This window comes from Anomaloglossus baeobatrachus, chromosome 5 (assembly GCF_048569485.1).
Source record: "Anomaloglossus baeobatrachus isolate aAnoBae1 chromosome 5, aAnoBae1.hap1, whole genome shotgun sequence".
NCBI lineage: Eukaryota > Metazoa > Chordata > Amphibia > Anura > Aromobatidae > Anomaloglossus > Anomaloglossus baeobatrachus.
The window spans coordinates 29,979,240-30,005,480 of NC_134357.1; the positions used below are offsets into that span (position 1 = coordinate 29,979,240).

The window sequence follows — 26,241 nt, forward strand, 5'->3', positions numbered from 1 at the left end:
TGGAAAAATACGCATTATGTCCATATGTCACAATCACAGAGTGGCAGTCATTGAAACAACCATGTAGATATACCAGTGACATAATTGCAGATTAGATATTTCTTAAGTGAGGAACGACCAGCGGGAACAAGAGCGGAGCATAACAAGCTATAAGTTATACACGAGGGCATACAGACAGGGGGGGGGGGAGGGGGGGGGGGGAGGGAATATACACAGGCCAGTCTTGACATATGGACATAATGCGTATTTTTCCAGTAATTTTTCTTAATAGATGCCCCGGGCCCTAATACTTGTAACACTGCTCGGTTAAAATGTGGCTCTTCCCTGTGGGTAATAATCTTTTCTATACTAATATCAACAGGGCTTATGTGGACGGGTCTATACTGTACCAATACTATGATATAAATGCTGCTGTCATAAGCTACTTGTACCCACCATGTATTAACTAACAAACATGGTTTCTTTTATATTGATGTTCTGCAGGCAGAGCCGGAGCTGCTGTGCGTTGCTGTGCGTTGCTATGGCAGCGCGCTCCATGCTCTGGTTTGTGCTTCCCAGCAGGCGTCACCCACCAGGATATGACGTTACCTGGTGAGGCCGCGCCCGCCTTGTTGCGATGCGGCAGCCGATGACGCGTGTTTCCGGTCCCAGTGTCTGCTGGGAACGCGCGTCATCGGCCAGAACGATGCTATTGCGCATGCGCCTCCCTATAAGAAGGAGCCCGCTTCCGGAGACGGAGCGCGGCACTTTTGAAGGGGCCTATGACTGACGCACTCAAGAGTGCGGTGAGTATATGAATTGTGGGGCAAAGAAAATGGGCCTCTATTCTTGTCTATGTATATGAGGGCTTATTTTGAACTTTGTTTCTATTTAGAATCTCTTCGGGCATAATAAAATGGCCACATAGGATGGTATGGGCCATATATGATTTAACTCACTTGACTCCCCTGATGATTGTTCTCCATGAAACGCGTTGGGAGTGAGTATCTGCCCTAGCATGGAAGTGACCCTCTGGCATTATTGTGGGATCTGATGAGCTGGTGGACAGCCCCCCTGGATAAGCCGTTTTATTGGTCCTCCCATATGTCGCCCTTCTTTTATATCAGCTGGACCGGGTAAGATCGTTCCCTTATGGGACAACTTAATATGACTCCCTGTGGTCCACTCTTTTGATACCTGTGACACATGCCCTTATGCTGTTATCAAACTCAGCCTCATGAATGGGGAGAGCTGTGTTTCAGTGTAATTGTTAACATATACCCTTGATATCTGTGACACATGCCCTTATGCTGTTATCATATTCAGCTGTATGAATGAGTAGGGCTGTGTTTCAGTACAATTGTTAACAATACCGTGGTGGGGGGTTCTTTTTGGTAGCATCCTCAACTCAGTTTTGAGGCCAACATTTGCCGTACCCTATCACTAAGGGCCAAGAACTAATTGGTCTGTTTCTTCTGTCCCTGTGTTTAACAGGATTTTAATATGTCTGTGGTTTGTTTTTACTCACCTCTAGTGAGCCTAGGTTCACTTTTTACTAAGCACGTGAAATAAAAGTTATATTTTAGGTCTCTCTTTCTAAGCACCTATTTTTTGCCTGGATTCAGCTATTTGCCCTCTGCTACATGTGACCTTCTCAGCTCTGCTACATGTGACCGTCTCAGCTCTGCTACATGTGACCGTCTCAGCTCTGCTACATGTGACCGTCTCAGCTCTGCTACATGTGACCGTCTCAGCTCTGCTACATGTGACCTTCTCAGCTCTGCTACATGTGACCGTCTCAGCTCTGCTACATGTGACCGTCTCAGCTCTGCTACATGTGACCGTCTCAGCTCTGCTACATGTGACCGTCTCAGCTCTGCTACATGTGACCTTCTCAGCTCTGCTACATGTGACAGTCTCAGCTCTGCTACATGTGACCGTCTCAGCTCTGCTACATGTGACCGTCTCAGCTCTGCTACATGTGACCGTCTGAGCTCTGCTACATGTGACAGTCTCAGCTCTGCTACATGTGACCGTCTCAGCTCTGCTACATGTGACCGTCTCAGCTCTGCTACATGTGACCGTCTCAGCTCTGCTACATGTGACCGTCTCAGCTCTGCTACATGTGACAGTCTCAGCTCTGCTACATGTGACCTTCTCAGCTCTGCTACATGTGACAGTCTCAGCTCTGCTACATGTGACCGTCTCAGCTCTGCTACATGTGACCGTCTCAGCTCTGCTACATGTGACCGTCTCAGCTCTGCTACATGTGACAGTCTCAGCTCTGCTACATGTGACCGTCTCAGCTCTGCTACATGTGACCGTCTCAGCTCTGCTACATGTGACCGTCTCAGCTCTGCTACATGTGACCGTCTCAGCTCTGCTACATGTGACCGTCTCAGCTCTGCTACATGTGACAGTCTCAACTCTGCTACATGTGACCGTCTCAGCTCTGCTACATGTGACCGTCTCAGCTCTGCTACATGTGACAGTCTCAACTCTGCTACATGTGACAGTCTCAGCTCTGCTACATGTCACAGTCTCAACTCTGCTACGTGACCGTCTCAGCTCTGCTACATGTGACCGTCTCAGCTCTGCTACATGTGACCGTCTCAGCTCTGCTACATGTGACAGTCTCAGCTCTGCTACATGTGACAGTCTCAGCTCTGCTACATGTGACCGTCTCAGCTCTGCTACATGTGACCGTCTCAGCTCTGCTACATGTGACCGTCTCAGCTCTGCTACATGTGACCGTCTCAGCTCTGCTACATGTGACCGTCTCAGCTCTGCTACATGTGACAGTCTCAACTCTGCTACATGTGACCGTCTCAGCTCTGCTACATGTGACCGTCTCAGCTCTGCTACATGTGACAGTCTCAACTCTGCTACATGTGACAGTCTCAGCTCTGCTACATGTCACAGTCTCAACTCTGCTACGTGACCGTCTCAGCTCTGCTACATGTGACCGTCTCAGCTCTGCTACATGTGACCGTCTCAGCTCTGCTACATGTGACAGTCTCAGCTCTGCTACATGTGACAGTCTCAGCTCTGCTACATGTGACCGTCTCAGCTCTGCTACATGTGACCGTCTCAGCTCTGCTACATGTGACCGTCTCAGCTCTGCTACATGTGACCGTCTCAGCTCTGCTACATGTGACCGTCTCAGCTCTGCTACATGTGACAGTCTCAACTCTGCTACATGTGACCGTCTCAGCTCTGCTACATGTGACCGTCTCAGCTCTGCTACATGTGACAGTCTCAACTCTCCTACATGTGACAGTCTCAGCTCTGCTACATGTCACAGTCTCAACTCTGCTACGTGACCGTCTCAGCTCTGCTACATGTGACCGTCTCAGCTCTGCTACATGTGATCGTCTCAGCTCTGCTACATGTGACAGTCTCAGCTCTGCTACATGTGACAGTCTCAGCTCTGCTACATGTGACAGTCTCAGCTCTGCTACATGTGACCGTCTCAGCTCTGCTACATGTGACCGTCTCAGCTCTGCTACATGTGACCGTCTCAGCTCTGCTACATGTGACAGTCTCAGCTCTGCTACATGTGACCGTCTCAGCTCTGCTACATGTGACAGTCTCAGCTCTGCTACATGTGATAGTCTCAGCTCTGCTACATCTGACAGTCTCAGCTCTGCTACATCTGACAGTCTCAGCTCTGCTACATGTGACCGTCTCAGCTCTGCTACATGTGACAGTCTCAGCTCTGCTACATGTGACAGTCTCAGCTCTGCTACATGTGACCGTCTCAGCTCTGCTACATGTGACCGTCTCAGCTCTGCTACATGTGACAGTCTCAGCTCTGCTACATGTGACCGTCTCAGCTCTGCTACATGTGACAGTCTCAGCTCTGCTACATGTGACAGTCTCAGCTCTGCTACATCTGACAGTCTCAGCTCTGCTACATCTGACAGTCTCAGCTCTGTTACATGTGACAGTCTCAGCTCTGCTACATGTGACCGTCTCAGCTCTGCTACATGTGACAGTCTCAGCTCTGCTACATGTGACAGTCTCAGCTCTGCTACATGTGACAGTCTCAGCTCTGCTACATGTGACAGTCTCAGCTCTGCTACATGTGACCGTCTCAGCTCTGCTACATGTGACAGTCTCAGCTCTGCTACATGTGACAGTCTCAGCTCTGCTACATGTGACAGTCTCAGCTCTGCTACATGTGACAGTCTCAGCTCTGCTACATGTGACCGTCTCAGCTCTGCTACATGTGACAGTCTCAGCTCTGCTACATGTGACAGTCTCAGCTCTGCTACATGTGACAGTCTCAGCTCTGCTACATGTGACCGTCTCAGCTCTGCTACATGTGACCGTCTCAGCTCTGCTACATGTGACAGTCTCAGCTCTGCTACATGTGACAGTCTCAGCTCTGCTACATGTGACATCCTAAGTTATGCTACATCTGTATTGTGCAGTTATATGATAGTGATAACGTCCTGTAGTGAACCCAGGGGGTAAGTTATTATATATAAAAAAATTCTGCGGCTCATTACAGGAGCAGCATTGTGGGTGCATTTTACCAAAATCTGATGCACACACTGCGGAGAAAATCTGCAGCGAATCCTGAGCTGTGGAGCAGAATTTCAATGTGCAGTAAATCAATTCCTTCTACTGGTTGTATAGAAGGGATTCATTTGCTTCAGCACATTGTCCTATTTAAACAGCATGTGCTGCAGAGGACATGTGCTGCAGAGAGCATGTGCTGCCGAGGACATGTGCTGGAAAAAGCATGTGCTGCCGAAAACATGTGCTGACGAGAGCATGTGCTGCCGAGGACATGTGCTGGAAAGACCATGTGCTGCCGAGAACGTGTTGCTGAGAACATTTGCTGAAGAGATCATCTGCTGCCGAGAACATGTGCTGCTGAGAACATGAGCTACCAAAAACATGTGCTGCCGAGAACATGAGCTACCAAGTACATGTGCTGCTGAGAACATGTGCTGCAGAGAGCATGTGGTGCTGAGGACATGTGCTGGAAAGAGCATGTGCTGCCGAGAACATGTTGCTGAGAACATGTGCTGAAGAGATCATCTGCTGCCGAGAACATGTGCTGCTGAGAACATGAGCTACCAAAAACATGTGCTGCCGAGAACATGAGCTACCAAGAACATGTAGTGCCGAGAACATGTACTGCCGATAACATGTGCTGCTGAGAATGTGCTACCAAGAACATGTACTGCCGAGAACATGTGCTGCCGAGAACGTGCTACTAAGAACATGTACTGCCGAGAACATGTGCTGCTGAGAACATGTGCTGCTGAAAATATGTGCTGCAGAGAGCATGTGCTGCCGAGAACATGTGCTGCCGAGGACATGTGCTGCCGAGAACATGTGCTGCCAAGAATATGTGCTGCTGAGAACATGTGCTGCCAAGAATATGTGCTGCTGAGAACATGTGCTGCTGAGAACATGTGCTGCTGAAAATATGTGCTGCAGAGAGCATGTGCTGCTGAAAATATGTGCTGCAGAGAGCATGTGCTGCCGAGAACATGTGCTGCCGAGGACATGTGCTGCCGAGAACATGTGCTGCCGAGGACATGTGCTGCCGAGAACATGTGCTGCCAAGAATATGTGCTGCTGAGAACATGTGCTGCTGAGAATATGTGCTGCAGAGAGCTTGTGCTACTGAGAACATATGCTGCTGAGAATATGTGCTACTGAGAACATGTACTGTCAAGAATATGTGCTGCAGAGAGCATGTGTTGCCAAAAGCATGTGCTGCCGAGAACATGTGCTGCTGAGATTGTCCTATGCGCATGCATAGCGTGGTATTTTAGTCTAAACAGGCTATTAAATGATCACCAAAGGACATCTTTGTAGCTCCTCCGGCCGCTATCTATGGTTTGTGGCCACCTTAATAACAACATGAGATTTGGTCTGCATTATGGGGTGATTGCAGGTGACAGTCTGAGCTCTGCTACATCTCACACCTTCAGCCGAGCAGGATAAACACCTGACCTGTACTAATATATACTACATGTAACGACCTCGGCTCCGCCAGATATAACAAGCTTATTTCCACTTGACACCATTGTATCATTACATCTGACAACCTCAGCTCTGCGCTGTCTGACACCCTCTGTCTGATACATCTGACAACCTCAGCTCTGCGCTGTCTGACACCATTGTATCATTACATCTGACAACCTCAGCTCTGCGCTGTCTGACACCATTGTATCATTACATCTGACAACCTCTGCTCTGCGCTGTCTGACACCCTCTGTCTGATACATCTGACAACCTCAGCTCTGCGCTGTCTGACACCCTCTGTCTGATACATCTGACAACCTCAGCTCTGCGCTGTCTGACACCCTCTGTCTGATACATCTGACAACCTCAGCTCTGCGCTGTCTGACACCATTGTATCATTACATCTGACAACCTCAGCTCTGCGCTGTCTGACACCATTGTATCATTACATCTGACAACCTCAGCTCTGCGCTGTCTGACACCCTCTGTCTGATACATCTGCTATCATCACCTCTTCTGCACTCCGCAAACTCATTGTAACTTCTGAAAAAGTAAATTTACCCACATTTGACTTTCGCAGTTAAGGAATATCTGACAAATTCGGCTCTTATTCCTGACAACCTCATCTTTGTTACATCTGACAACTTCAACTCTGTTACTACTGACAAACTAAATGCTACTAACAAAGGTTTCTCTATCGCACAGTCTCAGCATTTTTATATATGAAATCCTCAGCTCATCTACATATGGTAACCTCAGCTCTGCTACATCTGACTACCTTATTGCTGCTAGATCTGACAACCTTAGCTCGGACGCATATGATAACCTTCGCTCACCTACTTCTGACAAACTCACCTTTGCTCTACCTGACAAACTCCAGACTGATATATCTGACAACCTCAGCTCATCCATATTGAGTAACCTCAGCTCTGCTACATCTGACAACCTCAGCTCATCCATATTGAGTAACCACAGCTTTGCTACATCTACCTTATTGCTGCTATATCTGACAACCTCAGCTGATCAGCACAGAGTAACCTCAGCTCTGCTACATCTGACAACCTCAGCTCATCTGCACAGAGTAACCTCAGCTCTGCTACATCTGACAACCTCAGCTCATCTGCACAGAGTAACCTCAGCTCTGCTACATCTGACAACCTCAGCTCATCTGCACAGAGTAACCTCAGCTCTGCTACATCTGACAACCTCAGCTCATCCGCACAGAGTAATCTCAGCTCTGCTACATCTGACAACCTCAGCTCATCTGCACAGAGTAACCTCAGCTCTGCTACATCTGACAACCTCAGCTCATCCGCACAGAGTAACCTGAGCTCTGCTACATCTGACAACCTCAGCTCATCCGCACAGAGTAACCTGAGCTCTGCTACATCTGACAACCTCAGCTCATCCGCACAGAGTAACCTGAGCTCTGCTACATCTGACAACCTCAACTCATCCGCACAGAGTACCCTCAGCTCTGCTACATCTGACAACCTCAACTCATCCGCACAGTAACCTCAGCTCTGATACATCTGACAACCTCAGCTCATCCACACAGAGTAACCTCAGCTCTGCTACATCTGACAACCTCAGCTCATCCGCACAGAGTACCCTCAGCTCTGCTATATCTGACAACCTCAGCTCATCCGCACAGAGTACCCTCAGCTCTGCTACATCTGACAACCTCAGCTCATCCGCACAGAGTAACCTGAGCTCTGCTACATCTGACAACCTCAGCTCATCCGCACAGAGTAACCTGAGCTCTGCTACATCTGACAACCTCAGCTCATCCGCACAGAGTAACCTGAGCTCTGCTACATCTGACAACCTCAACTCATCCGCACAGTAACCTCAGCTCTGATACATCTGACAACCTCAGCTCATCCGCACAGAGTAACCTCAGCTCTGCTACATCTGACAACCTCAGCTCATCCGCACAGTAACCTCAGCTCTGCTACATCTGACAACCTCAACTCATCCGCACAGTAACCTCAGCTCTGATACATCTGACAACCTCAGCTCATCCGCACAGAGTACCCTCAGCTCTGCTACATCTGACAACCTCAGCTCATCCGCACAGAGTAACCTCAGCTCTGCTACATCTGACAACCTCAGCTCATCCGCACAGAGTACCCTCAGCTCTGCTACATCTGACAACCTCAGCTGATCAGCACAGAGTAACCTCAGCTCTGCTACATCTGACAACCTCTGCTCATCCGCACAGAGTAACCTCAGCTCTGCTACATCTGACAACCTCAGCTCATCCGCACAGAGTAACCTGAGCTCTGCTACACCTGACAACCTCAGCTCATCCGCACAGAGTAACCTGAGCTCTGCTACATCTGACAACCTCAGCTCATCCGCATAGTAATCTCAGCTCTGATACATCTGACAACCTCAGCTCATCTACACAGAGTAACCTCAGCTCTGCTACATCTGACAACCTCAGCTCATCCGCACAGAGTACCCTCAGCTCTGCTACATCTGACAACCTCAGCTCATCTGCACAGAGTAACCTCAGCTCTGCTACATCTGACAACCTCAGCTCATCTGCACAGAGTAACCTCAGCTCTGCTACATCTGACAACCTCAGCTCATCCGCACAGAGTACCCTCAGCTCTGCTACATCTGACAACCTCAGCTCATCTGCACAGAGTAACCTCAGCTCTGCTACATCTGACAACCTCAGCTCATCTGCACAGAGTAACCTCAGCTCTGCTACATCTGACACCCTCAGCTCATCTGCACAGAGTAACCTCAGCTCTGCTACATCTGACAACCTCAGCTGATCAGCACAGAGTAACCTCAGCTCTGATACATCTGACAACCTCAGCTCATCCACACAGAGTAACCTCAGCTCTGCTACATCTGACAACCTCAGCTCATCCGCACAGAGTACCCTCAGCTCTGCTACATCTGACAACCTCAGCTCATCTGCACAGAGTAACCTCAGCTCTGCTACATCTGACAACCTCAGCTCATCTGCACAGAGTAACCTCAGGTCTGCTACATCTGACAACCTCAGCTCATCCACACAGAGTAACCTCAGCTCTGCTACATCTGACAACCTCAGCTCATCCGCACAGAGTAACCTCAGCTCTGCTACATCTGACAACCTCAGCTCATCTGCACACAGTAACCTCAGCTCTGCTACATCTGATAACCTCAGCTCATCCGCAGAGAGCAATATCAGCTCTGCTATATCTAACAACCTCAGCTCATCCACAGAGAGCAATATCAGCTCTGCTATATCTGACAACCTCAGCTCATCCGCAGAGAGCAATATCAGCTCTGCTATATCTGACAACCTCAGCTCTCCTCCTCTGATAGCCCTGTTACCTCTGACATCCCACTTCAGATCAAACCTATCTGACAACCCTAGCTTTACTGCATCTGACAACTCCAACTCTGCTACATCTGTATAATGTCCCTAGTAAATGTCTATGTCCCAGATGATGAAGTGAAGCCTCTGAGAAGAGATCAGAGATGGGAACTTACTCTTCTTCCTCCTGAATGTTATGGGGATCAGCACTTTCACGGACTTCAGCATGCAGCCGGCGGTCTGCGGGATGAAGGCCATCCTGGATACTGGTGTATTGTGGTGTGTGCGGTGGGATTTCTGCGGAGGATCTACAGTGAATCCTGCAGTCTGGTCACAGCCGGCACCGGTGCTCGCTCGCTCGCTCGCTGCGGCTGGGACTGGGGAGGCGATGGACGCAGGATTTTTTTTTTATCACTGCAGATGTTGCAGACGCAGAGACCTTCAGTGTAAATGAGGCGACAAATCAGCGGTCGGCCGCAGAGCATCTCACCGGCATCACTGTGCAAGGGAATCATTAATAATCTTCTAAATTCAGACAGTAAATTAGATGAGAGGGGCAGGATCTGCGCCAAATGTATCACAGGGGCGCGCTGTGTGCAGGAACTAACACATTGTGTCGCTGCCCCGTGGCTGGATTGCTTTACACCAATATTTTGGTCCAGGTCATGCCATAAATAAATCTGGCGCATTTTAAAATGCCAAATTTTTGCACCTTTTGATCAAGAATTCCAACACATTTTTGCAAACTTTTTATACTAGAGACTCATCACAATAGGGTTTTTTGGAGTCGTTTTGTTGCTGTTATTTGCACCAACTTTATCAACCTGCTACTGAATAAAACATTTGTCTACAGATGTTTCGCCGGTTTCTACAAAAACCTTCCCCGCTGGAGTGAAAAGTGCAACTTGTCTTAAACCCGGCAAATAGATATTTAATTATCCAAAAAGTTGTACCTTTTTGATACAATATTTGAAACTGCACAAATATGGATCATTCACAGCTGTTGATATGAAGAATGCTTCAATGGCTTTTTATTTATTTTATGAGAAAGTGACCTACAATCATTAATCCCATTTACATTATTGATTCATGCCCTGTACACTGTCTGTTTTTATTGAATCTGAAGCACAAAGTTCCTCCAAAATGTTTCACCGTTTCTGAGGCTTCTTCAGGGGATGTGTGTAACGGTTATGGACGGTGTAAGGGCAGCGAGTGTTGTTAGTGAACCCACTGAACCACAGGGGGGTCCCAGGCTTGCCATTCAGTGGGAGAGGCATAACTAAGTGCCTCCCGCAAGGCGGATGCCAGGTACCACTTCCGCGGCAGTGACTGAGTGAGGCATAGGTACTGTAGGTACAGTCAGGATAACTGAGGCAGACAGGTATCGTAGGCACAGCAGGGACAGATAGGTATGGGAAAACGGACACTGGTACGGGTGACAGACAAAGGGATACCAGGACAAGCAGACTGGTATACTGACTAAGGCGCTGTGCAGGCACCTCCCCTAATGGGAGGGTGCCTTAAATACTTTGAGCCTTTCAGTTATAGGTTTTGAAGCACTTCTGGAAAATGGCATGCCTGCCCTTTTAAGAGGAAGGCAAGAGTACGCGCTTGTCCTAAGCACATTATCGGGGAGCCTGTACGGTGTGCACACTTCACAGGGGGAGATGGAAGCAGACGAGCACATCGGAGGCCACAGAGCTGCGGGGAGTGAGTCAGTATCCCTACAGGGACGACGGCCCTAAAATGTTACACAGGCGTGAGCCACAAGCTGCCTAACACTAGATGATCTAATTAAAGTGACCTTGGAAAGTAGAGTAATGCGGTTATTTGGCTGCAAATAACAGCCAGATGAGACAGCCAGACTATATATAGGAGGCAGCATTGATTGATTTGTCAGTCATGCCAATGTCCCTTCCCCTGATGAAGCCACAGAAAAGGTGAAACACGGCAATGAACAGGCTTAGTGTCTGCTACTTGTTTTAATAAAGACAAAGTGCTGGACTAGGGAAGGAATCAGTGAACAGGAGCCCAGAAGGGAACTAGAAGAGGGTCAGGAATTGTGTAACGCATGCATGTGCCCCAGGAAAACAAACAGAGCCCTGGAAGTGGGGAATATTCCTCGCCGTGTGATGTGGCTTGTGGAGTGATAATTGTGCACATGCTGCTTGTGTTTGTCTGATTTAGTTCACTTGTGTGTTTTGCACTGTCTGATGTATGTGCTGTGCTCCTGTGCTGTGTCTGATGTGCGCTGTGCTCCTGTGCTGTGTCTGATGTGTGCTGTGCTCCTGTGCTGTGTCTGATGTGTGCTGTGCTCCTGTGCTGTGTCTGATGTGTGCTGTGCTCCTGTGCTGTGTCTGATGTGTGCTGTGCTCCTGTGCTGTGTCTGATGTGCGCTGTGCTCCTGTGCTGTGTCTGATGTGTGCTGTGCTCCTGTGCTGTGTCTGATGTGTGCTGTGCTCCTGTGCTGTGTCTGATGGGTGCGCTGTGCTCCTGTGCTGTGTCTGATGTGTACTGTGCTCCTGTGCTGTGTCTGATGTGTGCTGTGCTCCTGTGCTGTGTCTGATGGGTACGCTGTGCTCCTGTGCTGTGTCTGATGTGTGCTGTGCTCCTGTGCTGTGTCTGATGTGTGCTGTGCTCCTGTGCTGTGTCTGATGGGTGCGCTGTGCTCCTGTGCTGTGTCTGATGTGTGCTGTGCTCCTGTGCTGTGTCTGATGGGTACGCTGTGCTCCTGTGCTGTGTCTTATGTATGCTGTGCTCCTGTGCTGTGTCTGATGTGTGCTGTGCTCCTGTGCTGTGTCTGATGTGTGCTGTGCTCCTGTGCTGTGTCTGATGTGTGCTGTGCTGTGTCTGATGTGTACTGTGCTCCTGTGCTGTGTCTGATGTGTACTGTGCTCCTGTGCTGTGTCTGATGTGTGCTGTGCTCCTGTGCTGTGTCTGATGGGTGCGCTGTGCTCCTGTGCTGTGTCTGATGGGTGCGCTGTGCTCCTGTGCTGTGTCTGATGTGTGTGCTTTGCTCCTGTGCTGTGTCTGTTGTGTGCTGTGCTCCTGTGCTGTGTCTGATGGGTGCTGTGCTCCTTGTGATGTGTCTGATGTGTGCTGTGCTCCTGTGCTGTGTCTGATGTGTGCTGTGCTCCTGTGCTGTGTCTGATGTGTGCTGTGCTCCTGTGCTGTGTCTGATGTGCGCTGTGCTCCTGTGCTGTGTCTGATGTGTGCTGTGCTCCTGTGCTGTGTCTGATGTGTGCTGTGCTCCTGTGCTGTGTCTGATGTGTGCTGTGCTCCTGTGCTGTGTCTGATGTGTGCTGTGCTGTGTCTGATGTGTACTGTGCTCCTGTGCTGTGTCTGATGTGTGCTGTGCTCCTGTGCTGTGTCTGATGGGTGCGCTGTGCTCCTGTGCTGTGTCTGATGGGTGCACTGTGCTCCTGTGCTGTGTCTGATGTGTGCTGTGCTCCTGTGCTGTGTCTGATGTGTGCTGTGCTGTGTCTGATGTGTACTGTGCTCCTGTGCTGTGTCTGATGTGTGCTGTGCTCCTGTGCTGTGTCTGATGGGTGCGCTGTGCTCCTGTGCTGTGTCTGATGGGTGCGCTGTGCTCCTGTGCTGTGTCTGATGTGTGTGCTTTGCTCCTGTGCTGTGTCTGATGCGTGCTGTGCTCCTGTGCTGTGTCTGATGTGTGCTGTGCTCATGTGCTGTGTCTGATGGGTGCGCTGTGCTCCTGTGCTGTGTCTGATGGGTGCGCTGTGCTCCTGTGCTGTGTCTGTTGTGTGCTGTGCTCCTGTGCTGTGTTTGATGGGTGCACTGTGCTCCTGTGCTGTGTCTGATGTGTGCTGTGCTCCTGTGCTGTGTTTGATGGGTGCACTGTGCTCCTATGCTGTGTTTGATGGGTGCACTGTGCTCCTGTGCTGTGTCTGATGGGTGCGCTGTGCTCCTGTGCTGTGTCTGATGGGTGTGCTGTGCTCCTGTGCTGTGTCTGATGTGTGCTGTGCTCCTGTGCTGTGTCTGATGGGTGTGCTGTGCTCCTGTGCTGTGTCTGATGGGTGCGCTGTGCTCCTGTGCTGTGTTTGATGGGTGCGCTGTGCTCCTGTGCTGTGTCTGATGTGTGCTCTGCTCCTGTGCTGTGTCTGATGTGTGCTGTGCTTCTGTGCTGTGTCTGATGTGTGCTCTGCTCCTGTGCTGTGTCTGATGTGTGCTGTGCTCCTGTGCTGTGTCTGATGTGTGTGCTTTGCTCCTGTGCTGTGTCTGATATATGCTGTGCTCCTGTGCTGTGTCTGATGTGTGTGCTTTGCTCCTGTGCTGTGTCTGTTGTGTGCTGTGCTCCTGTGCTGTGTCTGATGCGTGCGCTGTGCTCCTGTGCTGTGTCTGATGGGTGAAGCTGTGCTCCTGTGCTGTGTCTGATGGGTGCGCTGTGCTCCTGTGCTGTGTCTGATGTGTGCTGTGCTCCTGTGCTGTGTTTGATGGGTGCACTGTGCTCCTGTGCTGTGTCTGATGGGTGCACTGTGCTCCTATGCTGTGTTTGATGGGTGCACTGTGCTCCTGTGCTGTGTCTGATGGGTGCGCTGTGCTCCTGTGCTGTGTCTGATGGGTGCGCTGTGCTCCTGTGCTGTGTCTGATGGGTGCGCTGTGCTCCTGTGCTGTGTCTGTTGTGTGCTGTGCTCCTGTGCTGTGTCTGATGCGTGCGCTGTGCTCCTGTGCTGTGTCTGATGGGTGAAGCTGTGCTCCTGTGCTGTGTCTGATGGGTGCGCTGTGCTCCTGTGCTGTGTCTGATGTGTGCTGTGCTCCTGTGCTGTGTTTGATGGGTGCACTGTGCTCCTGTGCTGTGTCTGATGGGTGCACTGTGCTCCTATGCTGTGTTTGATGGGTGCACTGTGCTCCTGTGCTGTGTCTGATGGGTGCGCTGTGCTCCTGTGCTGTGTCTGATGGGTGCGCTGTGCTCCTGTGCTGTGTCTGATGGGTGCGCTGTGCTCCTGTGCTGTGTTTGATGGGTGCACTGTGCTCCTGTGCTGTGTCTGATGGGTGCGCTGTGCTCCTGTGCGGTGTCTGATGGGTGCGCTGTGCTCCTGTGCTGTGTCTGATGGGTGCACTGTGCTCCTGTGCGGTGTCTGATGGGTGTGCTGTGCTCCTGTGCTGTGTCTGATGTGTGCTGTGCTCCTGTGCTGTGTCTGATGTGTGCTGTGCTCCTGTGCTGTGTCTGATGTGCGCTGTGCTCCTGTGCTGTGTCTGATGTGTGCTCTGCTCCTGTGCTGTGTCTGATGTGCGCTGTGCTCCTGTGCTGTGTCTGATGTGTGCTGTGCTCCTGTGCTGTGTCTGATGTGCGCTGTGCTCCTGTGCTGTGTCTGATGTGTGCTGTGCTCCTGTGCTGTGTCTGATGGGTGCACTGTGCTCCTGTGCTGTGTCTGATGTGTGCTGTGCTCCTGTGCTGTGTCTGATGTGTGCTGTGCTCCTGTGCTGTGTCTGATGTGTGCTGTGCTCCTGTGCTGTGTCTGATGTGTGCTGTGCTCCTGTGCTGTGTCTGATGTGTGCTGTGCTCCTGTGCTGTGTCTGATGTGCGCTGTGCTCCTGTGCTGTGTCTGATGTGTACTGTGCTCCTGTGCTGTGTCTGATGTGTGCTGTGCTCCTGTGCTGTGTCTGATGGGTGCGCTGTGCTCCTGTGCTGTGTCTGATGGGTGCGCTGTGCTCCTGTGCTGTGTCTGATGTGTGTGCTTTGCTCCTGTGCTGTGTCTGTTGTGTGCTGTGCTCCTGTGCTGTGTCTGATGCGTGCGCTGTGCTCCTGTGCTGTGTCTGATGTGTGCTGTGCTCCTGTGCTGTGTCTGATGGGTGCACTGTGCTCCTGTGCTGTGTCTGATGGGTGCGCTGTGCTCCTGTGCTGTGTCTGATGGGTGCGCTGTGCTCCTGTGCTGTGTCTGATGGGTGCGCTGTGCTCCTGTGCTGTGTCTGATGTGTGTGCTTTGCTCCTGTGCTGTGTCTGTTGTGTGCTGTGCTCCTGTGCTGTGTCTGATGCGTGCGCTGTGCTCCTGTGCTGTGTCTGATGTGTGCTGTGCTCCTGTGCTTTGTCTGATGTGCGCTGTGCTCCTGTGCTGTGTCTGATGTGTGCTGTGCTCCTGTGCTGTGTCTGATGTGTGCTGTGCTCCTGTGCTGTGTCTGATGTGTGCTGTGCTGTGTCTGATGTGTACTGTGCTCCTGTGCTGTGTCTGATGTGTGTGCTTTGCTCCTGTGCTGTGTCTGTTGTGTGCTGTGCTCCTGTGCTGTGTCTGATGGGTGCGCTGTGCTCCTGTGCTGTGTCTGTTGTGTGCTGTGCTCCTGTGCTGTGTTTGATGGGTGCACTGTGCTCCTGTGCTGTGTCTGATGGGTGCACTGTGCTCCTATGCTGTGTTTGATGGGTGCACTGTGCTCCTGTGCTGTGTCTGATGGGTGCGCTGTGCTCCTGTGCTGTGTCTGATGGGTGAAGCTGTGCTCCTGTGCTGTGTCTGATGGGTGCGCTGTGCTCCTGTGCTGTGTCTGATGTGTGCTGTGCTCCTGTGCTGTGTCTGATGGGTGCGCTGTGCTCCTGTGCTGTGTCTGATGGGTGCGCTGTGCTCCTGTGCTGTGTCTGATGTGTGCTGTGCTCCTGTGCTGTGTTTGATGGGTGCACTGTGCTCCTTGTGCTGTGTCTGATGTGTGCTCTGCTCCTGTGCTGTGTTTGATGGGTGCGCTGTGCTCCTTGTGCTGTGTCTGATGTGTGCTCTGCTCCTGTGCTGTGTCTGATGTGTGCTGTGCTCCTGTGCTGTGTCTGATGTGTGCTGTGCTCCTGTGCTGTGTCTGATGTGTGCTGTGCTCCTGTGCTGTGTCTGTTGTGTGCTGTGCTCCTGTGCTGTGTCTGATGGGTGTGCTGTGCTCCTGTGCTGTGTCTGATGGGTGCTGTGATCCTGTGCTGTGTCTGATGGGTGTGCTGTGCTCCTGTGCTGTGTCTGATGGGTGCACTGTGCTCCTGTGCTGTGTCTGATGGGTGCGCTGTGCTCCTGTGCTGTGTCTGATGGGTGCTGTGCTCCTGTGCTGTGTCTGATGTTTGCGCTGTGCTCCTGTGCTGTGTCTGATGGGTGCGCTGTGCTCCTGTGCTGTGTCTGATGTGTGCTGTGCTCCTGTGCTGTGTTTGATGGGTGCACTGTGCTCCTTGTGCTGTGTTTGATGGGTGCGCTGTGCTCCTGTGCTGTGTCTGATGTGTGCTGTGCTCCTGTGCTGTGTCTGATGTGTGCTTTGCTCCTGTGCTGTGTCTGATGTGTGCTGTGCTCCTGTGCTGTGTTTGATGGGTGCACTGTGCTCCTATGCTGTGTTTGATGGGTGCACTGTGCTCCTGTGCTGTGTCTGATGGGTGCGCTGTGCTCCTGTGCTGTGTCTGATGGGTGTGCTGTGCTCCTGTGCTGTGTCTGATGTGTGCTGTGCTCCTGTGCTGTGTCTGATGGGTGTGCTGTGCTCCTGTGCTGTGTCTGATGGGTGCGCTGTGCTCCTGTGCTGTGTTTGATGGGTGCGCTGTGCTCCTGTGCTGTGTCTGATGTGTGCTCTGCTCCTGTGCTGTGTCTGATGTGTGCTGTGCTTCTGTGCTGTGTCTGATGTGTGCTCTGCTCCTGTGCTGTGTCTGATGTGTGCTGTGCTCCTGTGCTGTGTCTGATGTGTGTGCTTTGCTCCTGTGCTGTGTCTGATATATGCTGTGCTCCTGTGCTGTGTCTGATGTGTGTGCTTTGCTCCTGTGCTGTGTCTGTTGTGTGCTGTGCTCCTGTGCTGTGTCTGATGCGTGCGCTGTGCTCCTGTGCTGTGTCTGATGGGTGAAGCTGTGCTCCTGTGCTGTGTCTGATGGGTGCGCTGTGCTCCTGTGCTGTGTCTGATGTGTGCTGTGCTCCTGTGCTGTGTTTGATGGGTGCACTGTGCTCCTGTGCTGTGTCTGATGGGTGCACTGTGCTCCTATGCTGTGTTTGATGGGTGCACTGTGCTCCTGTGCTGTGTCTGATGGGTGCGCTGTGCTCCTGTGCTGTGTCTGATGGGTGCGCTGTGCTCCTGTGCTGTGTCTGATGGGTGCGCTGTGCTCCTGTGCTGTGTCTGTTGTGTGCTGTGCTCCTGTGCTGTGTCTGATGCGTGCGCTGTGCTCCTGTGCTGTGTCTGATGGGTGAAGCTGTGCTCCTGTGCTGTGTCTGATGGGTGCGCTGTGCTCCTGTGCTGTGTCTGATGTGTGCTGTGCTCCTGTGCTGTGTTTGATGGGTGCACTGTGCTCCTGTGCTGTGTCTGATGGGTGCACTGTGCTCCTATGCTGTGTTTGATGGGTGCACTGTGCTCCTGTGCTGTGTCTGATGGGTGCGCTGTGCTCCTGTGCTGTGTCTGATGGGTGCGCTGTGCTCCTGTGCTGTGTCTGATGGGTGCGCTGTGCTCCTGTGCTGTGTTTGATGGGTGCACTGTGCTCCTGTGCTGTGTCTGATGGGTGCGCTGTGCTCCTGTGCGGTGTCTGATGGGTGCGCTGTGCTCCTGTGCTGTGTCTGATGGGTGCACTGTGCTCCTGTGCGGTGTCTGATGGGTGTGCTGTGCTCCTGTGCTGTGTCTGATGTGTGCTGTGCTCCTGTGCTGTGTCTGATGTGTGCTGTGCTCCTGTGCTGTGTCTGATGTGCGCTGTGCTCCTGTGCTGTGTCTGATGTGTGCTCTGCTCCTGTGCTGTGTCTGATGTGCGCTGTGCTCCTGTGCTGTGTCTGATGTGTGCTGTGCTCCTGTGCTGTGTCTGATGTGCGCTGTGCTCCTGTGCTGTGTCTGATGTGTGCTGTGCTCCTGTGCTGTGTCTGATGGGTGCACTGTGCTCCTGTGCTGTGTCTGATGTGTGCTGTGCTCCTGTGCTGTGTCTGATGTGTGCTGTGCTCCTGTGCTGTGTCTGATGTGTGCTGTGCTCCTGTGCTGTGTCTGATGTGTGCTGTGCTCCTGTGCTGTGTCTGATGTGTGCTGTGCTCCTGTGCTGTGTCTGATGTGCGCTGTGCTCCTGTGCTGTGTCTGATGTGTACTGTGCTCCTGTGCTGTGTCTGATGTGTGCTGTGCTCCTGTGCTGTGTCTGATGGGTGCGCTGTGCTCCTGTGCTGTGTCTGATGGGTGCGCTGTGCTCCTGTGCTGTGTCTGATGTGTGTGCTTTGCTCCTGTGCTGTGTCTGTTGTGTGCTGTGCTCCTGTGCTGTGTCTGATGCGTGCGCTGTGCTCCTGTGCTGTGTCTGATGTGTGCTGTGCTCCTGTGCTGTGTCTGATGGGTGCACTGTGCTCCTGTGCTGTGTCTGATGGGTGCGCTGTGCTCCTGTGCTGTGTCTGATGGGTGCGCTGTGCTCCTGTGCTGTGTCTGATGGGTGCGCTGTGCTCCTGTGCTGTGTCTGATGTGTGTGCTTTGCTCCTGTGCTGTGTCTGTTGTGTGCTGTGCTCCTGTGCTGTGTCTGATGCGTGCGCTGTGCTCCTGTGCTGTGTCTGATGTGTGCTGTGCTCCTGTGCTTTGTCTGATGTGCGCTGTGCTCCTGTGCTGTGTCTGATGTGTGCTGTGCTCCTGTGCTGTGTCTGATGTGTGCTGTGCTCCTGTGCTGTGTCTGATGTGTGCTGTGCTGTGTCTGATGTGTACTGTGCTCCTGTGCTGTGTCTGATGTGTGTGCTTTGCTCCTGTGCTGTGTCTGTTGTGTGCTGTGCTCCTGTGCTGTGTCTGATGGGTGCGCTGTGCTCCTGTGCTGTGTCTGTTGTGTGCTGTGCTCCTGTGCTGTGTTTGATGGGTGCACTGTGCTCCTGTGCTGTGTCTGATGGGTGCACTGTGCTCCTATGCTGTGTTTGATGGGTGCACTGTGCTCCTGTGCTGTGTCTGATGGGTGCGCTGTGCTCCTGTGCTGTGTCTGATGGGTGAAGCTGTGCTCCTGTGCTGTGTCTGATGGGTGCGCTGTGCTCCTGTGCTGTGTCTGATGTGTGCTGTGCTCCTGTGCTGTGTCTGATGGGTGCGCTGTGCTCCTGTGCTGTGTCTGATGGGTGCGCTGTGCTCCTGTGCTGTGTCTGATGTGTGCTGTGCTCCTGTGCTGTGTTTGATGGGTGCACTGTGCTCCTTGTGCTGTGTCTGATGTGTGCTCTGCTCCTGTGCTGTGTTTGATGGGTGCGCTGTGCTCCTTGTGCTGTGTCTGATGTGTGCTCTGCTCCTGTGCTGTGTCTGATGTGTGCTGTGCTCCTGTGCTGTGTCTGATGTGTGCTGTGCTCCTGTGCTGTGTCTGATGTGTGCTGTGCTCCTGTGCTGTGTCTGTTGTGTGCTGTGCTCCTGTGCTGTGTCTGATGGGTGTGCTGTGCTCCTGTGCTGTGTCTGATGGGTGCTGTGATCCTGTGCTGTGTCTGATGGGTGTGCTGTGCTCCTGTGCTGTGTCTGATGGGTGCACTGTGCTCCTGTGCTGTGTCTGATGGGTGCGCTGTGCTCCTGTGCTGTGTCTGATGGGTGCTGTGCTCCTGTGCTGTGTCTGATGTTTGCGCTGTGCTCCTGTGCTGTGTCTGATGGGTGCGCTGTGCTCCTGTGCTGTGTCTGATGTGTGCTGTGCTCCTGTGCTGTGTTTGATGGGTGCACTGTGCTCCTTGTGCTGTGTTTGATGGGTGCGCTGTGCTCCTGTGCTGTGTCTGATGTGTGCTGTGCTCCTGTGCTGTGTCTGATGTGTGCTTTGCTCCTGTGCTGTGTCTGATGTGTGCTTTGCTCCTGTGCTGTGTCTGATGTGTGCTGTGCTCCTGTGCTGTGTCTGATGTGTGCTGTGCTCCTGTGCTGTGTCTGTTGTGTGCTGTGATCCTGTGCTGTGTCTGATGGGTGTGCTGTGCTCCTGTGCTGTGTCTGATGGGTGCACTGTGCTCCTGTGCTGTGTCTGATGGGTGCGCTGTGCTCCTGTGCTGTGTCTGATGTGTGCTGTGCTCCTGTGCTGTGTCTGATGTGTGCTGTGCTCCTGTGCTGTGTCTGATGTGTGCTGTGCTCCTGTGCTGTGTCTGATGTGTGCTGTGCTCCTGTGCTGTGTCTGATGGGTGCACTGTGCTCCTGTGCTGTGTCTGATGGGTGCGCTGTGCTCCTGTGCTGTGTCTGATGGGTGCTGTGCTCCTGTGCTGTGTCTGATGTTTGCGCTGTGCTCCTGTGCTGTGTCTGATGGGTGCGCTGTGCTCCTGTGCTGTGTCTGATGTGTGCTGTGCTCCTGTGCTGTGTTTGATGGGTGCACTGTGCTCCTTGTGCTGTGTTTGATGGGTGCGCTGTGCTCCTGTGCTGTGTCTGATGTGTGCTGTGCTCCTGTGCTGTGTCTGATGTGTGCTTTGCTCCTGTGCTGTGTCTGATGTGTGCTTTGCTCCTGTGCTGTGTCTGATGTGTGCTGTGCTCCTGTGCTGTGTCTGATGTGTGCTGTGCTCCTGTGCTGTGTCTGTTGTGTGCTGTGATCCTGTGCTGTGTCTGATGGGTGCACTGTGCTCCTGTGCTGTGTCTGATGGGTGCGCTGTGCTCCTGTGCTGTGTCTGTTGTGTGCTGTGCTCCTGTGCTGTGTCTGATGGGTGCACTGTGCTCCTGTGCTGTGTCTGTTGTGTGCTGTGCTCCTGTGCTGTGTCTGATGTGTGCTGTGCTCCTGTGCTGTGTCTGATGGGTGCGCTGTGCTCCTGTGGCAAATTTTTAGGCCACGCCCCCTAACCACACCCATTTCACAGTCACGCCCATATCCACTCCCCATCCACACCCATTCAGCACAAACACGCAGGCAGCCGGCGGGCCTCCAGCACGGACACGCAGGCAGCCGGCGGGCCTCCAGCACGGACACGCAGGCAGCCGGTGGGCCTCCAGCACGGACACGCAGGCAGCCGGCGGGCCTCCAGCACGGACACGCAGGCAGCCGGCGGGCCTCCAGCACGGACACGCAGGCAGCCGGCGGGCCTCCAGCACGGACACGCAGGCAGCCGGCGGGCCTCCAGCACGGACACGCAGGCAGCCGGCGGGCCTCCAGCACGGACACGCAGGCAGCCGGCGGGCCTCCAGCACGGACACGCAGGCAGCCGGCGGGCCTCCAGCACGGACACGCAGGCAACCGGCGGGCCTCCAGCACGGACACGCAGGCAGCCGGCGGGCCTCCAGCACGGACACGCAGGCAGCCGGCGGGCCTCCAGCACGGACACGCAGGCAGCCACAGTGAGGCGGCCGGTCGCCTTCACAGACAGGCGGCCGGCCGCCTTCACAGACAGGCGGCGGGCCGCCCGCACAGAGAGGCGGCGGGCCGCCCGCACAGACAGGCGGCGGGGGGCGCCCGCACAGACAGGCGGCAGGGGGGCGCCCGCACAGACAGGCGGCAGGGGGGCGCCCGCACAGACAGGCGGCAGGGGGGCGCCCGCACAGACAGGCGGCAGGGGAGCGCCCGCACAGACAGGCGGCGGGGGGCGCCCGCACAGACAGGCGGCGGGGGGCGCCCGCACAGACAGGCGGCGGGGGGCGCCCGCACAGACAGGCGGCGGGCCGCCCGCACAGACAGGCGGCGGGGGGCGCCCGCACAGACAGGCGGCAGGGGGGCGCCCGCACAGACAGGCGGCAGGGGGGCGCCCGCACAGACAGGCGGCAGGGGGGCGCCCGCACAGACAGGCGGCAGGGGGGCGCCCGCACAGACAGGCGGCAGGGGGGCGCCCGCACAGACAGGCGGCGGGGGGCGCCCGCACAGACAGGCGGCAGGGGGGCGCCCGCACAGACAGGCGGCAGGGGGGCGCCCGCACAGACAGGCGGCAGGGGGGCGCCCGTACAGACAGGCGGCAGGGGGGCGCCCGCACAGACAGGCGGCGGGGGGCGCCCGCACAGACAGGCGGCGGGGGGCGCCCGCACAGACAGGCTCCGGCCGGGGGTGAGGGGGGAGGGAGGGAAATCAGCGCTGGGGAGATTAGTTTACTGTACCAGCAGCAGCACAGGCAGCGCTCCTCTCTATGCCACGTCTACTAGGATGGTAGGAGGGAAAAGCAGGGAGGCGGAGAGAGAGTGGGTGGGCGGAGCCCGGGAGCCGGCCGTCCCGCCCGTGGCAACGGGACAAACAACGTAAAGCGTGAAAGTCCCGCTGTATCCGGGACGGTTGGGAGGTATGCAGCATGTTAGAATGTGTACATAAGATCCCGCTGGTGGTGGCCGCAGCTTATAGGCCCCAAATCTGGTGACAGGTTCCCTTTAAAGTGAACCTGTCAGGTGCAATATGCACTCAGAGCCAGGAGCAGTTCTGGGCACATATTGCTAATCCCTGCCTAACCGTCCCTGTATACACTAGCATAGATAAAGAGATCAAGAACAAATATTTTTAAAGATCTTATATCTTATGCTAATGAGCGCGGGGACTAGTCACAAGGGCGTTACTTCACTTGGCTAGTCGGCTCGCATAGCATGTTAGCATGTTATTACGCCCCTGTGTGAGTACTAACACGCTATGTGAGCCGACTAGCCAAGTGAAGTAACGCCCTTGGGACTAGTCCCCGCGCTAATTAGCATAAGATATAAGCTCTTTAAAAATACTTTTTCTATAGATGCCTTTATCTATGCTGGTGTATACAGGGACAGTTAGGGAGGGATTAGCAATATACACCCAGAACTGCTCCTGGCTCTGAGTGCAGATTGCACCTGATAGGTTCCCTTTAAAGGGAAACTGTCACCAGAAATTTAGCAAAAAAAATAAAAGATTCCCCTCTGCAGCTCCTGGGCTGCATTCTGGAAAGGTTCCTGTTGCTATTGTGCCCCCTTTGAGACCTAAAATAATACTTTATGAAGTCTTACCTTTTTGTATGCAAATCTGTTTTTATGGTCACGGGGGCGGGCTGTCTGGCGTCCGTTATTCCCCCTCCTGCCGCTTTACGCAGTCCCCCATTGCTCATTTACATACACAAGGACGCCTTCCTCATGTAACTGTCCTCCTGAAGTTTTGTGCATGCCCAGTGCCACTCTCGCGGGAGTAAGCACTGTGCAAAGTGTGAACGCTTTTGAGGTGATTGCGCAGGCGCGAGATTATGGGCGGCGCTGTGATTGTCATCAGCAGCGTCATCCAAGTACCCGCCCATAATCTCGTGCCCGCGCTTCTCACTCTGCCTCCACCGTTATGCGCAAGCACTGTCCATATGAACCACGTTACCTATTACCATGGGCGCGAGATTATGGGCGGCGCTGTGATTGTCATCAGCAGCGTCATCCAAGTACCCGCCCATAATCTCGTGCCCGCGCTTCTCACTCTGCCTCCACCGTTATGCGCAAGCACTGGCCATATGAACCACGTTACCTATTACCATGGGCGCGAGATTATGGGCGGCGCTGTGATTGTCATCAGCAGCGTCATCCAAGTACCCGCCCATAATCTCGTGCCCGCGCTTCTCACTCTGCCTCCACCGTTATGTGCAAGCACTGGCCATATGAACCACGTTACCTATTACCATGGGCGCGAGATTATGGGCGGCGCTGTGATTGTCATCAGCAGCGTCATCCAAGTACCCGCCCATAATCTCGTGCAAGCAGTAATAGGTAACATGGTTCATATGGCCAGCACTTGCGCATAACGGTGGAGTCAGAGGGAAAAGTGCGGGCACGAGATTATGGGCGGGTACTTGGTTAACGCTGCTGATGACAATCACAGCGCCGCCCATAATCTCGTGCCTGCGCAATCACCTGAAAAAGCGTTCACATGCGCAAAACTTCGGGAGGACAGTTACATGAGGAAGGCGTCCTTGTGTATGTAAATGAGCAATGGGGGACTGCGTAAAGCGGCAGGAGGGGGAATAACGGACGCCAGACAGCCCGCCCCCGTGACCATAAAAACACATTTGCATACAAAAAGGTAAGACTTCATAAAGTATTTTTGTAGGTCTCAAAGGGGGCACAATAACAACAGGAACCTTTCTAGAAGCAGCCCAGGAGCTGCAGAGGGGAAGCTTTTATTTTTATTGTGAAATTTCTGCTGACATGTTCCCTTTAACTGGTAGGGCAGCCAGGATAAAGCAGAGCTGAAGCTGTTGGGCAGCTAGGACCCAGCAGCTCTGCTCCACAGGCAGGAGACCACTGATCGGTAAGCTAATAGAAGCCTGCAGATGCCACTCTGCATAGGTTATTACTGGCCAGTGCTATCTGCAGGAGAGAGAAGTGCTGATTGCACGGTCTCCTCCTCAGCGTCCTGACTCCCCGCGTGTCTGCAGCAGTGAGAAGCCGCACACGGGGAATCAGAGAACAGCTGCAGAGAAACGCAGGCTCCGGGACTGGGGGGGTCGGCTCTGGTGCAGGGGGGGGGGGGGTCGCTCTGCTGCAGGGGGGGCTCGGCTCTGCTGCAGGGGGGTCGCTCTGCTGCAGGGGGTGATTCATACCTCAGCAGCAGTCACAGGAGTAGGTGCGCGCTCGGCTCTGTAATGAATAGTAGAAGGGAGAAACAGCGAGGCGGGGCTACAGTGGGTGGGTGGAGCCGGGACAAACAGCCTCACGGGCGGGACCCGGGATCAAAGGCTCAGACGAGGGACTGTCCCGCTGTATCCGGGACGGTTGGGAGGTATGGTTCAGTTAGGAAGTGGAAGTGAGGAGACGTAAAACTGACCGTGTCTGGGTGTGTGGCCCAGGCACTGACAGCAAGGTTGTCAGACGGTGGTGGACGTCTGCAGGAGTGGTGGATCAACGCGGAACCGTAGGACCGGGGTCGGGCGGTGGCCCGCCGGTACTGAACCGGGGAGCGAAGTGAAGCTAGCACATACAGGCAGGGCCTTCGGACCCCGACCAGGCTTGGAGCCGCCGACAAAGGTCAAATTCGATAGTGACCGGAACCCCCGGGGTTTCCTAACAACCAAAGACCCGTTAGAAGGCAACCGTCCGCACCGTGAGGATATACAGCTACCGCCACAGGCTAGAAATCCAAGGGCCAGCGCCTGCGGGCAAAACGAGCTCCTCAGGCACCCATACCCCGTGTAGCGGGCTACCGTTGGGAAGCCATCAGAGTCAACATAGTACACATAGCTGCAGGGAAAGACAGCCGCCATCACCTGTCCGGGGAGAGACACTGCAGCCGGCTGCGGGACCATCCATCCGTTTGGTTTACTGGAGACTTTGTGCATCTCTTGCTGAGTGAGTACACCAGTGCCATCCGGCACAGCGCCGCGCTGTCCCTGCAACCCTGCACCTCACCAACCCTGCCTCCCCGTAACACCACCGGGCCCCGGGACCACCAACCCCTACCCACGGAGGGGGAAAACAACATCCCAGCTGCTCCCTACCATCGCTCCCGGGATCCCCGTCACCAACAGCGGTGGTGCCCATGTGGCGCCCTGGACTAGCCAGGGGCCACAGGTAACAACACACACACACCCCCACCCCCAGCAGGTCACAGCAGTCATCTCCAGTGAGACCTGATTTCCTCCCTCGGGTTCAGACAGACACACCAGGTGGGCGGAGTCAGGCAGATGGACACGCCCACCGAGGAGTCTAGCTGGTCTGAGGCAGGAAACAACAGAGAGTCAGAGACAAGTCCAGGCAGAGGAAGGGAGAGGAGGTGTGCAGAGAGGCAGAAGCAGACGGGGGCCTAGGTTGCAGCCTAGGACCCTATTGTAGTCAGTCAGGCAGACGGTAGTGGCCGTCTGCAGGGGCCGGGAAGACAGTCCTGGTGGAACCGTAGGTAGCCGGGACAGGGTGGTGGCCCGTCCGGTACCGAACCGGGGAACCAGCTGAAAACCGGAGCACAGGAGGAGCATATAAAGAAAGTGCAGGGAAGGACGCACACTATTAGCCTGGAGTCAGGGGAGAAACTACAGCAGCCGGCTGCGGGACCCGTCCATCCAGCCGTTTGTTTTACCAGAGGCTCCGTATACGTTATTGGCTGAGTGAGTACCACCGTGCCGTCTGCCCCTGCGACCCTGCACCCCACCAAACCCTGCCATCCACTGTCCAGTCACCATCACCGGGACCACCAAACCCCCCTACCCACAGAGGGGAGAGAAACATCTCGGCTGCTCCCT

The 26,241-nt window shown here is 54.0% G+C and overlaps 1 protein-coding gene across 6 annotated transcripts in view; it reads right to left on the bottom strand.

Moving 5' to 3' along the window:
• Positions 1-26,241, bottom strand: part of KCNIP2 (potassium voltage-gated channel interacting protein 2) — a 531,978-nt gene that overhangs the window by 59,976 nt on the left and 445,761 nt on the right. The window contains exon 1 of one of the 6 annotated variants that reach the window (XM_075348366.1): positions 9,469-9,685. The exons of the other annotated variants lie outside the window; for them this stretch is intronic. Coding sequence (XP_075204481.1) covers positions 9,469-9,550 — 82 coding nt within the window. The 5' untranslated portion in view covers positions 9,551-9,685. Of the gene's footprint in view, positions 1-9,468; positions 9,686-26,241 lie in introns of those variants that run through there. 6 annotated transcript variants of the gene reach the window in all.